Below are 20,049 nucleotides of genomic sequence, written 5' to 3'. Positions count from 1 at the left end.
CCTCTCCCCCCCTCATCCTCTCCTAGTTGCTCCTATCGGTCACACACACCTCGTCCCTTCCCCCCCAACCTTCTGCCCCCCTCCCCCTTCCGCATGGTCATGCACCGCCTCCCGACCTAACGTGCATCACCTCTCCCCTCTTCCCCCCTTTTTTTGCATGGTTGTCCTCTGCGTGATGGATATAAGTAGTCGTCAAGTCAATCACACCACCGTGTTTTTATCTAAGTTCATTGAACAAAATATTATGTTTATTATTATTATAGTGTGATGTTTATAATGAAGTCCATGAATATGAGCAATATCAAAGAGAATTATGATCGCATCATAATACAAAGATCGCTAGTCTTTGAACAAGTATTCTAAATATTCCTATTTGATAGATAGTCAAGATGGACATCGAGTCATCATGATTGAATTACACTAATTGATTCTACTAATACGATAGGTATAGCTGATAATGTGGCTATTATTGTGGTGACACTAACGACACATAGTGGGTGCTCTTTGCAGAAAGAGTTCAATGAATTAATCTGAAGAATTCCCGAATGGTATTATACCTAAATGTCATTTAGGTTGATTCATGTTGTGGTTTTATAAGTGATCCATTGACCTGAGACACCAAGGACATCTCATGGATGGACGAATACATTTTGACTACAACTAATGAGTCTCTAACAATGGGATTTAAGCAAGTCATATCTCGGATGTAGTAAGAAGCTCGCAGAGATGATTGAGTGATCAAGACGGGATCATCGTCCCTCGGTATAAGAGGAAATTGACTAAGGAAGACAATGCAGCAAATCCTTGGGCAGGGTAGTGAGGATATTGGAGAAGCCATTCTCCAATGATCACTATTACGCATTAGTACTACTCGAATGCCAAATTAGGATTTGACTGTCAACCGTACCCTAGGTATTTTTTATGACAATAAAGGTTCCATGAGAGAATTGGAACAGTACTCGATATCTTGTAGAGTACGAGTTATAGCTTGGCAACCCACGGGCTGGAAAGTTAACATATTAATTGGGCTGAATTGATCCTCATTTCATTAATCTATATGTTGATATAGTTAATTAATAAGGTTGGCCAATAATTTTTAACTAGAGTTATTATGAGATTGGGTCACTAAAGTTATTAACTAGAATGATACATGGGCTTAGAGGGTCACACGCATAAGACCATAGGGGCATTGGTGAATAAACGTTACTTCATGGGATTTTTGAGAAAACCTAAGTAAAATATAAATAGGGGAAGGGGCACCCATTTTGAGCACCCAGGCCAGCCAGAATTGGGAGCCCACCCCCATTACTCCACTCGGATCTCTTCTCACTTCATCCAAGGAGAGTGTCTTTATGGTGAGAATATCTTCAAGATTTTCTAGGAGAGTTCAAGAAGAACAGGTGGAGATCCAATTGCCAGTGATCATGTGGATACTTCTAGAGGCCAGACACGTGAACGGCTTCAGAACGATTTCAACGAGAGCAGGTCAAGGATGAACATGCTCCTAAAAGGTGCATTTGATGTATTGATTTAAAAGATTGATTATGAATCGATTTCATGCTTCCACGTCTTGGAAACCATGTTTTCCATGGTTGAACCAAGGCACAGAACCCAACACCGCCCCCCCATCGAAGGCGCTTTCCCTCTTCCCCTCTCCTCCCCCTTCTGCCTGGTCATGATCTCCCTCTCAATCTCTCTCAATCTCCCTCCCTATAGTTCTCTCACTTTCCCTCTTGCTTTCTCTATCGTTTTCTCTCTTTCCCTCTGGCTCGTTCTCTCATCCTCTCTCGTGCTCTCTTTCTCACTCTCTCTCCTTCTCTCTCATGCCCTCTCTCTCACTCGTTCTCTCTCTTCTGAGCGCTCTCTCCCTCTCCTATTCTCTCTCTCACTTTCTCTCTCTCTCTCTCTCTCTCTCTCTCTCTCTCTCTCTCTCTCTCTCTCTCTCTCTATCACCCACTCTCTCTCTCTCTCTCTCTTTCTCTCTCTATCACCCACTCTCAAAGTCCTTATTTCTTGCTCTCGATCTTGAGAATGTTTTATTAATCCTCGCTTTTCTCTCCTCCAACTCTATCATGTTTGATTAATTGTTTTTCAAGGTATGTTAGGTTTACCTGCTTCTTTCTCCATCTTTATCATTCTACACTCAACTCTGCCAAGTTTTCTTCATTTCTTATATTCTTCGTCTCCATCTATTTTCTTCTTTTCATCATTCTTTCTTCTTTTTATTTCCTTTTTTTCCTTTTTTTAATTCTTATTTTCTTTTAATTTTGTTCTTCTTTCTTTTTCTTTTAATCTTAGTTTCTTGTTTTTTATTATTCTTCTTCTCCTTTTCCATTCTCCTTTTACTTTTTCTTCTTTGTTTATCTTTTTCATCATCTTCTTCTTTATATTTTCTTTTGGCCTCTTTTTTATTCTTCTTTTCTTCTGATTTTTGTTCTTTGTTGTTCTTTTTTTATTTTTTTCTTCTGATTTTGTTCTTTGTTATTCTTTTTATCTTCTTTTCTTCTGATTTTGTTCTTTGTTGTTCATTTTATCTTCTTTTCTTCTTATTTTGTTATTCTTCTTCTCCTTTTCTTATTCATTACCTTTTTTCCTCCCACTCTTTTCCTTCTTCCTCTTTCTCCTGGTCTTCTTATTTCTCAGATTGTTTCTCTTCTTCCTCTTTAATTCTTATTTTATTGTTCTATTATTCTTCTCTCAATCTTATTTTCTCTCTCTTTTTATTTTATTCTTCTTTTCATTTTTTCAAGATTTGCTTTATAGGTGAATTTTCAATAAAATTTTCCTTTGACAAGAAGTGCTTTATACCAATTTTTTTATTTTGACTTTTGTTCTTTGATTTTGACTAATCAACATGATTGGACTGGGACCAGACCTGTACCTGCCCACGACTGGACAAGACTGGACAAGAACCGGACCGATCCTTTGGTAAGGTTTAGGTCCTTGCTAAGGGTACAGACCAGACGAGGACCGCCAAACCGTAGCAAGGGATTTAGAACAGATGTTTTCTCCATTAAAATATGATGAAAGAGAAATGCCCCAAATAGCTAGGCTGACAAGGTCCAACATATGAATTAAAAGATTCAACTCAAATCATTTAAACAGATAAATTACAACTATATTACCTCAATCCTTTTAAACAGATTAGTATCAATGAAATCAAGAGAATAATTATTTATTCATTATTTTCTTACTTTATTCATATTTTTCTTGAAATCATTAAACTCATAAATTAGAGTTCCAGATTTTTAGATGTATGAAGGAGAAAAAGGAGAGAGATACTGGTAATTTTTCTGAGAGAGGAGAGATAAAGACAAAGTTTTTTATTATTTTTTATTCCCCAGAGTAAATGATAAATCATGTTAGATTTTTCATTGATCATTCATGACCATCTCATAAAAAAATTCAACCAAGATTGTGCTCAGATTGTTGGGTTAATTCTATGAAAATACCGGTGACATAATGAGAGAGATAATTAAAATAATCAGGCCAGTCATATATCCATTTGGGGAAGTCAAATAATATTGGTATGATTCAGAGAAGATTTCCATGGGCCCTTCCCAATGATGACATGCACAAATTGAGAAATAGTCCAATCAGGTCTGTCAATGGGCTGTGCACAAATTGAGAAATAATGCACAAATTTGCACAATATATATGCCCACTGGATAGGATCTGATCAATGGTCTGACCACGATTGGACAGATTGGAAAGCTCAGATTACGAGCAGGGTCATATGACCAATAAAAATTTCCAAATGGATTCTGACCAGAGCAAATCCTATTGTCAAACCCTAGGCTCTGTCATATGCAATAAATAACTAATTACTATAAGATAATAGATTTTACTGCTTTGCATTTTATTAGTACCAAGAAGTCCTATTGATTGCTCAAATGACAATACTATTAGATAATGAATAATGTTTTCCATGAAAAACATAGAGTATGGTCGAGCTGTTGACTTTATACGTCAGAATGAGGGCTGCTATGATTTACTTTTCTCAACCATGCATCCAATAAAGAGATCCAGAAAGATATTTCACAGTTCAGCTATCAGAATAAAATAGCATTTTAGTGAGGGGTCAAAATTGGTTGTCTACTAATCATGGTCTATTATCAGACCACAAGAACCAGTGTATTGTAGTGTAAACTGGTGGTTCTGGCGAATTTCCATCCACCACACACTCATTGGCTGTTTGTGGGGTGGAAATCCAAATCACACACCCTCCCCCCTCCAAAACCTCAGAACTATGGTTGGGCACAGGTGCCCCTAATTGGAGCTTCTGCCAATTGCCACAAAATTCAGCCGAAAAAATGTTTCTAACCTGTGGCCCAGACCCGTACACGAAACCTCAAAACCAATCAACAACACGAGTAATTTAGTTATCTTAATATACATATTTTTGTATAAATATCTAACCAAATCACCCATTAGGCTCATGGCTGTTGAGTGGAGTGAATGCTCTGCACTCCATGCAAAAATATCCTATCTTTTCATCATATTTTTTCCACCAAATATTAAAAAATTCAACTCAAATCATTTAAACAGATAAATTACTACTATATTACCTCAATCCTTTTAAACAGATTAGTATCAATGAAATCAAGAGGACTAATTATTTATTTAATATTTTTTCTTACTTTCATCATTTTTTTTCCACCAAAAGATAGGAGCTAAATTAGCTCCTATCTGCCAATTGCCACAAAATTCAGCTGAAAAATATGTTTCTAACCTGTGGCCAAGACCCGCACACGAAACCTCAAAACCAATCAACTACACAAGTAATTTATTTATTTTAATTTACAAATTTTTGTATTAATATCCAATCAAATCACCCATCAGGCTCGTGGCTGTTGGGTGGACTACATCATTACCGCCTAATGGCTATGATCAAGCCATCCCCATCTGTTATCGGATAGAAACAAAATAACACTTTTTTATATCTCATATTTACAACAATGACCCTACCCTTTTTATAGGGTTTGGGAAGTCACAAAATTACAGGATAGTTCTAGAATTAGAACTTTCTAGATAATTAAAGCTAATGGGCATAATTCGTACAGGCCCACTATAGAATAATAAGCGAGAGAAATATAGGAGAGAGAGAAGAGAGAACTTCTTCGGCTGACACTATCTAAGGTGAGTTGACCCCGGAGTGAACCCGGTAAGAGGTGGTTCTTCCACAAGGTTTTATTTGTGTGCAGTAGCACCAACTAGGGATGTTCCACAATGTTGTCTCCGCTGACTCTGTTCTGACATTGATCCTCCATTGATAGATTTCAGATCTGGATGAAATCCTGGAGTAATGATACCTTACGGTATCAGTGAAGAATGGTAAAGGGACCAAGTTGATCAGCCATGTACTCACCATGTGCATATATACCATTGTACCTCGGTTGATCACCACTCCCCGGTGATCTTCCATTTTCTTTTTAAAAAGTTAAAAATAAAATTGTCCAAAGGATGAAAAATTCAACCCCCCTAGTCTGGGAACTCTAGTGGCTCTAATGGACTTTATAAAAAAAAAACTAAAAACTTAATCAAGCTTACCGGACTGACCAGATCCGGCAAACTGACCCATCAGATTAATACTAGAAGTGATGTACATCTATTGCTCAACATTGAGAATAATAAGAATGGATAATCGGCAAAAAGGGTTAACACAAGGCTCAAAAACAATGATTCAGCAAAAATTTCTGATGTCACCTATAGTCTGCACCGCTGGAGCCTTCTAGCCCCTTCTCTGCCTCGCTCTGATTCATTACTTGCTCGCATGACCTGTGTTACAATTGAAAGTAAAGCAAGGAAGAGTGGAAATAAGATAAGACTGACTGATGAATGGGTGGATGGACGGAATAATGAATTAATGGATTGATAGGTGGATGAAGAGATGCATCGGCGTATAGCCAAAAGCCCCAGATGGACAGATGGACTGATGAATGGATGGATGGATGATTAGAAAGTGACAGACAGAAGGATAGGCAGATGGATGAAAGGACTAACGGATGGACAAGTGCAACGACGATGGATGAAGAGACCGATGAATGTGGATGTAAAGATATGGATGGATGACTTTATAGATAGATGGAGAGGAGAGAGTGAGATGTCTTGATGGAAAGATAGATAGGCATGTAAATGGTAGATGGTTGGATGAAGGGACAGATGAAAGTGAATGGCCCAGGTATGGATGGATGAATAGATAGATGGATGGAGAGGAGAGAGATATAGATGGATGAATGTACCGATGGATCAACAGGTGAATATATGATGGGTGGATCAAGGGACAGCTGAATGTGGACGGACGGGCATGGCTGGGTCTATGGATAAATATACAGAGATTGAGAGAGGAGAGAGAGTATGGATAGACAGATGGATAGGCAGCTAGTAGAAAGGATTGATGGATGGACAGGTACATTGGTTGATCAAGGGACGGATGAATGTGAACTGACAGACATGGATGAATGAAGAGATAAATAGACGGAGTGAGGAGAGACAGATGGATGTATGAGTGGACAAATGGACAGGCAGATAGATGAATTGAAAAAGGTGCATGAATGATGGATAGATGAAGGGACAGATAAAAATGGATCAATAGATGGAAAGAGGAGAGAGAAAGATGAATGGATGGATAGATATATAGAGATAAGAGAGAGATGAGTGTATGGATAGATAGATAGATGGGGAGAGAAGAGAGATGGATTTCTGGATGGACGGACGGATGGATCGATAGATTCATGGTCCAGAAATGGGTGAAGGGACAGAAAATTGTGGATGGATAGATAAGGATGGGGGATCGATAGTAGATAGATCGAAAGAGAAAAGAGAGTGTGTTTGGTTTTACCGGTGTAAAGCCTCTATCTGGTTCCGAATGTCTGCAGACAAGAGAGCAGGGTCAACATTTTTAGGCAACAATTCCTGCAATTGGGTCTTCTCCCGCAACCACTGCTCTGCTCGATCGCACTCTTTCAGCACCTGGTATGCAATTGAAGCCCCCCACAAGGGTCAAAAATTGGCCATAAAAAGAGCACGAAGGAAATTATTAAATAGCTCGGAATCAGAGGGAATAACTTACCACGTCTTTGGAGGAGCTGGGAGAAGATTCAACCGCCATCCTGTAGTCAACGATACAATTAAGTAACTCTCTCACTTCCTGCGCTCTGGCTTCCTCTTCTCTGAGCCTTCTCTCGATAGGTTCTACAAGCTGAATGCAAAAACACATTTCGTGCACGTAAATATATGGATAGAAACAGTATTTTCTGTTTTCCAGTGTATGCAACTTCAGATTCATAGCAGAGAGAGAGAGAGAGAGAGATAATGGGTACCTAATCATCCATAAATATTATATTAATGCATGTAAGAAATAGTCCATAAAGAATGTATTTACGTCTACCTATCAACAGTGTGTCCAGATACATAACAACGAGATGGAGGTGGAAATGGAGATACCAATATAGAATAGCACTCGACTCTTCTCTGGACATCTTTTCAATAAGGTCCATGAGATGAAGTATACGTAGAAATCTAACCACAAAGAGATACAAATTGTATGCAGTAGCAGATATAAATACATATATAGATAGCAAATGAGAGAAAGAATGGCCCTGAACCTCCTGTCATTAGTACCATGAGCTGGATAAAGACATCAAGGCAAATGGTAGATCGTGAGAATCATAGAAATCAGAAGACCACCGAGCAAAAAAATTATTCTGATGGAGGTAGAGAAAGAGGAGAGCATAGAAAACACAGCACCTTTTTCAGATCCTCAATTTTATTGGCGTAGACTTCTTCAGATTCATTGTCCCCATCGTCATAAAGCCACTCCTCAGTCTGCAGGAGATTCCTAGAGATTTCTTCTCTCTCTGTGTCGCTGACAAAACTCCGGTACTCACCTAAAAGCTAACAAGGGTCCAAGGGGACACGCAAACCAAAAGACGATCTTATTCTGGAGCAACTTCTCTCTTTTTAAAGGAAGAGTCAAGAGCTCAAAGCACGTACCTTATTGCGTTTCTCGTAGACAAAGGCCTCTACAGCATTTTTATTTTCCTTGGTCCTCTCCACCATCTTATCATGATTTGTGAGGTGAAGTTCTTGGACTTGGGCTTCAGATAGCTCTGCCTTGGTCATGCCACCATACACAGTCTCTGAAACAGGAACTTCTACTCGTCTCGAAGGCCGGTGCTTCTTGCTTCCATCAACTCGCTGCATGTGGAAGTTATTGACCATGTAAACTAGCTCCCATTGAATAAAGATACAAGCCAACAAGGGTAATTACGAAACTTGACATGGAAGAAACAGGGTTTGGCCTGATGATTGTTTGGAAGGGACAAAAGTTGTTAGGCAGCAGGGATTGAGTGATCACTTTAATCTTTAGAGGAGAAATTTTATTAATTCTCTCATTACCTACCATATTTAAGGCAGCTAGAACATAATGAAAAGTTAGCCCTCCTAATATTTTATTTTGATACTGTCAGCAGGCGCTTTCCTCTTTCTTTTATATGTTTTTTGTTAGTAAACCCTGTATTATACTCTATTGCGTAAGTACCCTTACGAGTTCGGATCCACCATGTTGGGCCTGAATGGACCCAATAGATGTAATCCAGTATAAGAACTGGCTGACTTCTTTTCATTAAGATAAGTCATATTTTCGAATTCTCCTCTCTCTCTTGGCGGCTAGGTTTAGAACAGGTGAAGAAGACAACAAGGAGAAGATCCATTCTCCTCATTGATCAGCTGGGAAGCTGACACATACTTATCTTGACTACCAGCGTGGCAGAGCTTGTGTCCTCCTGACTGCATCTCATCTCCTCCACATTCCCGAAATACAACCTGGTATCAGAGCCGGCTCGAGAGAAAAATGATAAAAAAAGGAAAAAAGGAAGAAGATACTTGCACAGCTTCCAGTGGACTGCCTCTCACACACTAGGACAAGAGGGTGGGTGCACCGCCAGAGCAGACATACTGCAGCATGGATCATAGGCAAGCCAAGAGTAGGCAAATCAGTCGTGCCACAATACTGCCACAGGCATAAAATCACTCCCATACATGCGTCATGAAGAATTGTGAACTCAGTTTTACTTTCCACCTCCGAGTTTCCAAGTCAAAATGCAAACTGACGTTTCTCATGCTGGGGTAAACTAGAGAAGGAAAAGTCAAGCCATTTGATTTATTTTTGAGTCCTCCAAGGTAGAGACTGTCATCAGTTTTTCATGGCAATCTTTATCTTGTCCATCTTGAACGGCAATCACAGGCAAGTCAGGAGATTCTTCTGGTCATCCTCTTGGAACCCTAGCTGGCGGGTGAAGGCTCCTGATTTACCCAATTTGTATGCCAAGATCCTCTTAAGGAGTATTAGTTTATGTCCCTTTCTGATCCTTGTATCATGGATTAGATAAGGGTTCAGGATTGCTGTCAAATTTAGGCTCATCGGATGGAGAGAATGGAAATTAATATTTCCTGAAGCAATCTGCTCCCGCGTACCACTCCATATAGGGATACTAATATTTGTAAACACCTGCAGAAATCACAAAAAAGACACGAATATAAAATAGAAAGCCTCTGCAACTAATACCCCCCTTCAAGCTGCTTGGTAGATGCTTCGAAATCCCAGCTTGGCCATGTGCTGCAGAAAAGTGCTTCATGATAAGCCTCTCATGAGTAGATCCGCCATCTGATGAATGGTGGACACATATCGCAATAGAATAATCTTCTGCTCTACCTTTTCCAAACGAAATGTCTCTTGATCTCAATCTGCTTTGTTCGGTCATGTAGCGCTGGATTGTTCTCACAGTAAAACATAATCCGTCGATATCTATGATTTGGAGGTCATTTTAATTTGTGGCCATATATTTGGACTCTGAACTAAATAAAAACAGACTGTTTTTTACTCTTCCACAGAATCAAATTTCCCCCAAGAAGTGAACAATACCCTGTGGTTGGTCTACAATCAATTTGAGATCCTCCATTATCTAAATCTGAATAAATCTCCAAATTCAATTAGACATCTTTCTTGAATAGTAACCTGTGCCATGATTTAGGTATGACAATGCTCTGTGTGCTCCCTGCCAATGAAGTCCATCTGCATACACTGGCTCAGAAGTCCATCTGCAAATGCAATATCCAGTCTTGAATGATTCAAATAGATTAGTTTTCGAATTAACCACTGGTACCTCTCTCTATTCACAGGAGATGACTCCTCACTCAGTAATAGGTCCAAGTAGGCTTGTACCCATTCATCCTAGTTTCTTCCAGCAAATAAAGGATGTATCTGTGCTGAGAGATATAGACCCCATCTTGTTAGAATGAAACTTCATTATCTTAAAAATATTTCAACTGCCCCAAACACCTTACATCAAACACTTTGGATAGGCGGATACCCAACAACTCTTTTTCTTCCTCATCACCATTAATGATTATATCATTCATGTACACAAGGTCTGGAATGAGTCCAGCTGGGGACTGCTTAAAATGATCATCATTGTCATGCGTAGACCCCTTATTTGTTAGAAACCTGCTACCCGTAGAAGATTGGACAGATAGCGATCTCAAGAACAGAAAATCTCCAATTCTAACATTTCAACTCCGAGAGAACAAATGAGAGCAGAACAATGAAGGGGAGAAGAAGATGTGAAGAACGTAGATTCGGTAGCCTCGGACTATGACAATGAGAGCTCGGCCGGATCGGCAGGAGCCACGGAGAATCTCCCAGATCTCTATCAAGAATGTCGATGCCCCCTTTCCTTTCAGCAGTGCTTCTATTTATAGGTCACTCCCGCCAACTTGGTGTTTCTTGATTTCCCGCCAATTTATTCAAACATCTACACGTGCGAGTCAGTCCGCACGAGTGGTATCATCCGCTCTTCGTTTCTTTGAGTGGTAAGTCCGCAGAAGATGTTTATCATTGCTCCCCCTGCTGAAGACCAATTGGTCCCCAATTGGAAAACTAGGAAATTGGCGTTGCAAGGCGGTGACATCTTCCCATGTTGCTTCATAGTTTGGTAAGTTTTTCCACTTAACCAAGACTTGCATGCCGTCTTGATTGAACCTGTACGATAGGATGCAGTCGGGGAAGACCAGTGGTTGGTTTGGGCTGCATAACTCATGAATCCGTCGAAACTGCCTTTTACTCCTGAGTAACTCCTGTGGGTGCAGGTTGGTAGTGTCTCTGTAAGGCCTGAACTCCGGGTCTGACTGTAAGGTATCGACTCTGTCCTTCCACAAAAGCTTTAGAGTTAGAAGGCGATAGTTGGAATAGAACCAGTCTAAAGTCTTCAGCCATTGCACTCCCAAGATCACATCAAATCTGCCCAGGGCGAGGGGAAAGAAATCTTGGACAATGTCGATTCCTTGCAAATAAAGGCTTACATTCAGACATATTCCTTGAGACGACCTCAGATACCCGTCTCCCAGTAGGACGTCAAACCGAAGCCCAGCGAGGATAGGTATTTCCAAGACATTTAGAATAGCTGGGTTAATGAAGTTATGAGTGGCTCCTCCGTCTATCAACACTACTACGTTAGAGCCCTTGATAGATCCCCACATCTTGAGTGCTCCAGTGGCTGAATGTCTTTGGGCTTGCCTGAGATTTACCCTTGCTAGGGACAGTGCCCCTTCTATGATAGGTTCTTCATCAGTTTGCATGAGGTCTTCTTCTTCCATGAGATCTGTAGCTCTAGAATTTTCATCTCCTTCTCTCACCAAAATTAAATTCAGATTCTTTCTACACCTGTGGCCCGGTGTGAATTTATCATTGCAATAGTAACAAAGCCCCTTATCCTTCCTCTGCTGGAATTCAGAATCCGTGATCCTCAGATTCCTTCGACGAGCCGTTATGTCATGCTGAGATGTGCGTTGTGTTTGTGGTTGACTGCCTTGGATGAATTGTAAGGATAAGTGATTGGCCTTGGAGGTGGTATGGTATTAAGCCGCGGGGCTGCAGCTTCTTCCTGCTTGAGCTCGGCGTAATGTGGTACAGATTGCCATGCTCGATACAGGGTGCCCAGATCTGCTTCAGCTCTCAAGGAAAGATCCATAATCTCACGCAATCTGTAGGGACGGTAACGCAGCACCTCAGTTCGGATCTCCGGTAGCAACCCCCGGAGATAAGCACTCTCTTTAATCTCAGGGGCTAATAGTGGCAGTTGGATTATGATCTCTTCGAACTCAGTCCTATATGCACTGACCGAAGTTTTTTGTTGCACCTCAAATAATTGTCGATGCAATACATGCACAGCAAGGGCGTACCTTCCTTCGAAATGGTTCTTAAAATCAAGCCAAGTTGCCATGCCGAAGCTTTCCTCTGTGTGAATGAACCACGTTCGGGCCGCGTCGTCCATGTGTAGTGCCAATAAGTGTAACTTGTCGTGGTCTGCCATGGGGTGCAGACGGAAGAACCTCTCTACTGTTTTTAACCAAGCTTCTGGTTGATATCTGCTGAATACAGGCAGATCACCCCGTTTAAACCTGCAGTCAAACTCGATCCTCCTATCCGGTGGTTGATGAAGAATCTCTTTGCTAGAATTCTCGATAACCGGCGCCTTGTTTTTCAGCTGCGCACTCATAGAAGCCATGTCCTGCATAATGTGTTCCAACACGTTTGTTACGCGACTCTGATTTGCCTCAAATCTAGCGGTGAGAGCCTCCAGTTTCTCTTCCCAATCGGCCATGATACCTTGAAATCGCTTGGTCACATACCCCGTTGAATGTCGAGTTACAAGAACCACACCTGGAAGTTCAAGAAGAATCAGGTCGGTTGTAAAAATGCACTTCCGTAGCTCCCAGTAAATTCAGACGTATTAGTGGCGACGAATTTCCCAGGTCGCAAGCTCTGATACCAAAAATGTTAGAATCCTGCTATCCGTAGAAGATTGGACAGATAGCGATCTCAAGAACAGAAAATCTCCAATTCTAACATTTCAACTCCGAGAGAACAAATGAGAGTAGCGGAACAATGAAGGGGAGAAGAAGATGTGAAGAACATAGATTCGGTAGCCTTGGACTATGACGACGAGAGCTTGGCCGGATCGGCAGGAGCCACGGAGAATCTCCCAGATCTCTATCAAGAATGTCGATGCCCCCTTTCCTTTCAGCAGTGCTTCTATTTATAGGTCGCTCCCGCCAACTTGGTGTTTCTTGATTTCCCGCCAATTTATTCAAACCTCTACACGTGCGAGTCAGTACGCACGAGTGGTATCATCCGCTCTTCGTTTCTTTGAGTGGTAAGTCCGCAGAAGATGTTTATCATTATTCTTCATAAATAGAGATTGAGAGAACTTCCCAAACTATGCGCAGAATGACTACTTGAGTTCATATAAAGTCTTCTTCAATTTGCAAACGAGAACCCCACTTAAAAGAATAATTACCCGGAGGAAGCTGCATATTAATTTCTTCATCCAAATCGCCATGTAAAAAGACATTTTTAACAACATATTGACGCAATGTCCACCCAAAACATATTGATACACACGCGACATTTAGCTTTGCTACTGGGGCAAAAGTCTTATCATCAGTGTATAACTGATATGTTCTTTACAAGAACATATCACCAGCTTGTTAAAAAGAGGAAAGCCAACCAGAACACACGTGTGAGTCTTTGCACATGTGAACCAGTTTAAAAGGGAGAGTCAACCGGCATGGGGAAGGTATCAGGCTTTTTCTTGGAAGTTACTGGAATCAGAAAGAAGTGGCGGAGCACCGGAGGTCAGAGCAGCGGAGGGTCCACCCATGGCTGAAGGGGAACTTGTCCATCGAGGGCAGTCCATCCTCTATCATTTCTCTTCATCTCCTTACACTCTCAAGGCGGATTTCATCCAAGCATTCTTGGGCATTTGAGGTCGATTTGGAGTTTGAGTTCAATCGTGAGTATTTGGTTAATTCCCTTGTCCAAGGCTTGGTGAATCAATAACCTTGCACTGTATAACCTTTAGCTACCAGCCAGGCCTTATATCACTCTATAGATCCATCAGCTCTATATTTAACAGTTCATAGCCATCGACATCCAACCGGGTGTTTTTCCTTAGGAAGGTCAATGATCTCCCAAGTTCCACTTTTAATAAGTCTCTCCATCTCAACATCCATAGCTTCTCTACACTTGTCATCTGCCAATGTGTCATTCACTGTTTCAGGAATAATAATAGACTTAATTGCCTTTAAAAATGATTGAAATTTAGAGAACAGACAATCATAAGCCAAAAAGTGGGAGAGAGGACATTTTTTGCCCTGTGTACATGCTCCTTTACCCTCCCTTAGCGCAATAGGCTGACCTGAATCATCAGCCTCATCCAGTCTTATAAAGTCCACCCCAGTCGTTCAAAAAACGACCGTAAGCTCATCAAGTTGTTCAAGAAAGACGGTTTCAGACAGAAACTCGTTTTAAACATGGAGATCTCCCTATATTTGGACCAGAATCACAGCTCAAGAGCATGGTTCTTCCGTGTTCATTCACTCTCAGATAAAGACAACATGAATCTTGTAGCACTCAGTTTCCATGAACCAGCATTAACCTAGTTTCTATATCCAAAAGTGGAGTTTGGCATGACTACCTGGTCGGATTTCAAAACTCAATCTATTGAAAGATATTGTATGTCCATTCAGTCACTACACCAGAGTTTATTTGAGATCAAACAACTTGCGACTGTTAGTGAGTATCATACAGATTTTGAAACCATTGACTCACAGCTACTTTAGCTGCACCAGAGATAAAAGAAAGTGCATACCTCAGAGGCTAGGCATGAAGTTTTAAAAAGAAGACCATATAATCTCAAGGAGATGATGGACTAATCGATTAGAGCGGAAGCAGACTTGGGGGTACTGTATTGAGTCTGGAAGACTCTTCCTCCATGTGCTGAATTGCCGATGCAATATTCTTACATACATAAATGATTTATGGCAAGTGGCCAACCCACATGAAGACTGACGCAGATTGCATGACTAATGCCATTTACAACATTGATGGTTGAAGACAAAAAATTCTGTAAATTGTAATTGGAATCCCCATAATTTAAGTAAAAGAAATCCTCACTTAATATTTGAATTGGGTTTTTACATCATCCACTCACCAACTCCCAGGGTTCTCTCTCCACTCTCTTCTCTCAATTCCATATCCTACAAAGACCTCCCATTGAAGAACACCAGTCTTTAGTTTTCCACAGGGACAAAACAGGAATCAGAAGGGTTGATTAATGATGAAAAGACCTACACAAAAACAAAATTTGCCAAAAATGTAATAAAAAAGAGGATAGTGATGTCAAAAGAGGAAAGGAATCAGTGCTAAGAGGAATTATTAATGGTGAAGGTCCACCAACAAATCAGACTGCACATGCTAATGGGTCTCTGGTGAACCTATTCATACAGAACAGGTTTGTCGAATTAAATTAAAATTTTCTGGTAAATATCACCCAAAGTAATATTTATCACTTTTTTGAGCGAAAGAGAACAGCACTGGACGCAACTTACGGGAGCATGTAATCCAGACTCATGCAATGAAGAGTCGCCATCTTCAACAATACCCGATTTTGAATCAGGCTGTTCAGGGACAAACTCAATTGCAATATCTTTTATCAGCTGGGTCAAAAAAACAAATGCTAATCAGTCTCAATTAAAAACAACCTAAGATAATAATTACACAGAAGAATATACTCACAGATGCTGATTCAACAGTAACGAATCCATGAAGATTTAAGCGGATCCTGACTTTAACTCTTTGTTTTTCAAGATCAGAACCATGGAAAGGTCCAATCTGCAGGAACAAGGAATGCACGTTTGAAGGCCCACCATCAAAGGCAAAGAAGATCAGCGCATGTTGAATTTCGGGGAAGAGTGGAAAGTTTGAAAACAGAGAGATGACAAAAATATACACAAAAAATGTCAGTCATAATTCTTTTGTAAGATTATCCGGGTATAGCAGAAATTTATGAGGATTATCACGAGTTGTGTATGAAAGGGTTGCTCTGACAGATGTATCAGCAGCAGAGAGGACTTGAGTGCAGGCCTAATGAGAATGTGACGGACACTTAAGTCTGCGGACTTACAGTATGGAGCCCAAAGAAGATAGCCTCTACTAAGTTGGACAGAAGAAGAGGATAATTTTGGAGACAGATATCTGATAGGGACCTTCGTATAGGTCTCTACTGGGAGGAATATTGAAAGCAATAAAGGAAAGACAACAGAGAGAAAGATAAAAAGTGACCATGGCACCAGATCCGGATAGGCACCTGTGCCCCTTCTGGAGAATCTCCTCCCCAGTTTCACCAACTGATTTCACGACTACCCCCAATGAGGGGACTGCATGGGTTGCATGTATGTATAGAGGTCTGCTTAGGAGGAAAGACAGAAATACCCCTGTCGGTGTTTAGGATTATATTAATATACCCTTGGCCTTCAGTTCTATCATGTTTGAGTCTCCACTCGTCTTTTTCTACCAAAAGCAAAGAGACTTAAGCTATGCGTGAAATCGGCATCAAACTAAGTCAATATACAACATTTCTTCAGTAGAGAGAAATCTAAGTCACATTGTAACATGTCTTAAGCTATGTCTGCATTTCTTAAGTGGACAGAAAACTCCATACCTTAAAATTGCTTATCCTTTCTGAGACACCAGGCGGCAGCTCACTTGGGTCACCATAAAACGCTTCTAGGTGAAATGTATTGTTTCGTTGAAAAGTAAGCAGCTTCACACTTGGAATCGGTTGGCCTCTTGGAAATATGACATGACGTGATGAAGTGTACACAGGGCCTTCATCAGACATCAAACCAATGGAGAAAGGAAATGAATCTTGTACCTGCAACAATAACAAGCTAGTGAATCAGAAAATTGCGAGTGTGCAAACTTCCACCTCCCGTCATACATAATTAAAAAAAAAATGGATATTCCCGTCCCTTGCGTTTAACCCCATTTTTAACCTTTTAAAGGGCATCAAAGATGAAGACAACTTCAAATACACCTCAAATCGTTTACCTAATTCAAAAATCCAACTCAAGTATCAATGTCGCTTCTTATTGGCCAATGACAGTGCATCATGGCAATCTATCTAGAACCAAGGAAATGAAGAGGAGTACATGAAAAGAAGCAAGAATAGCGTGAGCCTCAAGAACTTCCTGTAAAAAAAAAATTTTGAAAAATTTTAAGGTAGTCACCCAACAAAGCAGTAACCACCGACAGTATTACGACGGTCAAATGTGACGGAAGATGACGAAAGGAAAAACATAACGGGATGGACAATTCTTCTTGACTCTTAACACTTCCAAAACCTAAGTACTTGCCCTTTCGATGGCCAAATACAGCTTAATTGTGCCAAAGGATCATTAAATGATTATTTCATGAATGCTCAGTTTGAATACAGATGGATTACTTATACTATCAGGATTACAGAGAAGAGGATAATGCTTCCCGCCCATTTCAAGATTGTCTAAATGGGGGCCTCTCAAAGGGACTCCTTTGATGAGTCCTGAGCAGGGCTCTATCAGCCAAAAGGGCTTCACAAGCCAAGTGAATGAGACCTATTTCACAAACTACAAGTAATAACAAAAAAAATCGAATAAACTAATGATCCATGATAATCAAATGATGCAGTCTGTGCTCAAGATACTTAATTCTAGGATTCGTAGACATCAACTACTGCAAGCATACATTTTCCGGATAATTTTGTGAAAACGAACCGAAAGAAAGCTAATCTGATCGAGATCCGGATCGAAATACTGCTTTGTCTACATTTTTTTTTTGAAAGAACTGTTTTGTCTCCACTTGTGCTACTTCCCTGAAAGATAAAAAGGGTTCTACAACTTACCTCATAATCTTTCACTCTGAAAGTCGAACTCAACATGGCACACTGAAGCGCACACCCCCGAGCCACACATTCACTAGCATTCAGCGTCCTGCTCGGCTCTCTCTGAAACAGATCCGACAGCCTCCTCTTAACAGCAGGAATCCTCGACCCTGACCCAACAAGCTCCACAGAGAATACCTTTCCAATACTTAGCCCAGAATTCTCCATAGCCCTCTGACAAGGAACAGCAATCCTCTCCACCAATTCACTGGACAGCCTCTCAAATTCCTCCCTTTTGATGAAACCCTTCACATCCTTCTCCTCCATCAAGCATTCAATACTCAGAGGCGCCTCTGCATTTGCACTAAGAACCTTCTTCACCTTCTCGCAAGCAGCCCTTAATCTAATTCCAGCTCTAAGATTAGAATTCACATCAATCTTATACTCTTCCTTGAACTTCTCTGAGAAGTATCTAAAGAGCACTTCATCAAAGTCCCTTCCACCCAAGCAAGAATCCGAGGCATGCGAGAGAATCCGCATTTGCCCTCTCTGGAACTCGGCCACTGCCACCTGCGTATCGCAGTGCCCAATATCAACGAACACAACGTACACAGCTTCCCCTTTAAACTGTGATTCAACTCTGTAGAAACCGTACCCGAGTGCAGTAGCAGCCACGTCGTGCATTAATCTAAGCGGCCTCAGTCCAGCAATCTGGGCAGCATCAAGGTACAATCTTCTCTGAAGATCAGTGGCATAACAAGGGATCCCGATTACGCAATCACACACCGTTGATTCCAAGTTTTTCTCCGCGATCTGCTTCAGATGGGACATCAGCATAGCGAGAATCTGCACCGGAGTAAAACCCATGTCTTGGTCGAGATACCTAACCCTAATTAGAATTCCGCCGTCGGGGGATTCAGAGGCGAGGAATGGGAGGCTGCGGAGGTCGTTTTGCACTGTAGGATCGTTGAATTCGCGGCCGAGGAGGCGTTTGATCTGAGAAATGGTTGATTTAGGGTTCGTGGCAACGGCGGTGCCGCCGATTGATCGTTGATTGTCTCCGAATGAAACCGTGGCGGGTGTTTCTCGGCTGGATTCGCCATTGAGCAGCACGTCGATTCCTCGCAGCCCCGCGGCGGCGATTACGAGATTCTCGTTGCCGAGATCGAGCCCTACGACGCTCATCTTGGAAGCTTGGTCGCCGGCTACGAACTGCAAGAACTTGAACAAGAAGAAAAAGAAGTTTTGAATTTGGAGGCCAGATCTTTAAATAGAGAAATTCATGTTTTGTTTTTAGTTGAGCAAAATATGCCATTTTATAATTGATAGATTAAGTACATAAAAACAAAATTTCAGTCGATTTATTTATTTATTTTGTCAACTGATCTTTTTTCTTCTTGGCTTTGACGAAAAAAATACTTGGGTAGGGATCGGCATGCATCATCCATCACGTCACTTTTCACGGTGAGGGATAACGTGACGGTGACGGTTTTAGGGATCCCCGACGGTGACTGTGACGGATGACGAAGTGGTCGTGACGAGGACGTGACGATGAGGGGGTGCACACGACGCGTGACGTGACACACGCTGAGACGGAATTTTTGAAAAGTTAAAACTGACAGAAAATACATATAAAAATCATTATTTTTAATCCTTTCCACGGCCTAGATTTCGCGAGGGGACCTAGATTTCCAGCATTTTGCACATAAGTCGCTGTTTTTTTTGCGCGTGCAAACCGACGCCATCTATAAATAATGGGAGATATACCCCTCCGTTCAAGTAGGGTTTTATTCACGCCACCGGTGACAATGACGTCGTCACGGTGACGGGGACGTGACGGGACGCCCTACGGAGGGACGGTGATGGAAACCCGTTGGTTTTCTTTTGCATATGCTGGGACGCGTGACGGGGATGGTGACGTGACAAAAGTTTCATCACATCACCGTCTGTCACGTTCTGTCCTCCGTTCCGTCATGTCCGGGTCGTCACGTCCCGAACGCGGCGTTCTCTAGCGGAGGGGTGGAGTTTTTAAAGGAGGGTGTCCTATAGGGTTTGACGGTCCCTGTTCGATTTGGATTTTTAGCAAATACCTAAACCTTACCTAAAATTCGGTCTGATCTTGTTTGGTCCCGGTCTGGTCTGGTTGACTGGTCAATGTCAAAGTCAAAGTAGGAAACTTATGTTCATAGTAATGTTAAAAAATCCGATACATCAAGTGTGTGCCCACAGATGGTCAAATATATGGCGTCTACGTTGAGCTCAATTGAAACCTCCCCTTCAAGTTGGATTT

The 20,049-nt window shown here is 41.3% G+C and overlaps 1 protein-coding gene and 1 non-coding gene across 2 annotated transcripts; one reads left to right on the top strand and one right to left on the bottom strand.

The window, feature by feature from the left end:
• The first annotated feature begins 3,498 nt into the window (after nt 1-3,498).
• Nucleotides 3,499-3,602, top strand: LOC144708183 (U6 spliceosomal RNA). Its single transcript, XR_013582717.1, has one exon. It is a non-coding gene; the product is annotated as a U6 spliceosomal RNA (small nuclear RNA).
• A 2,019-nt stretch (nt 3,603-5,621) lies between these two features.
• Nucleotides 5,622-19,007, bottom strand: LOC144707670 (heat shock protein 70 (Hsp 70) family protein). Its single transcript, XM_078580893.1, has 9 exons — nt 17,781-19,007; nt 16,563-16,775; nt 15,638-15,733; nt 15,451-15,558; nt 7,996-8,199; nt 7,750-7,896; nt 7,073-7,201; nt 6,842-6,972; nt 5,622-5,778 (listed from the first exon to the last, which is right to left on the bottom strand). The coding sequence occupies exons 1-9, from the start codon at nt 18,942-18,944 to the stop codon at nt 5,703-5,705; spliced, it is 2,268 nt and encodes a 755-aa protein (XP_078437019.1). The 5' UTR covers nt 18,945-19,007; the 3' UTR covers nt 5,622-5,702.
• Nucleotides 19,008-20,049: the final 1,042 nt, after the last annotated feature.

Source organism: Wolffia australiana, chromosome 9, assembly GCF_029677425.1.
Source record: "Wolffia australiana isolate 7733 chromosome 9, ASM2967742v1".
Classification (NCBI taxonomy): Eukaryota; Viridiplantae; Streptophyta; class Magnoliopsida; order Alismatales; family Araceae; genus Wolffia; species Wolffia australiana.
This window is presented reverse-complemented; position numbering and strand designations above follow the sequence as displayed.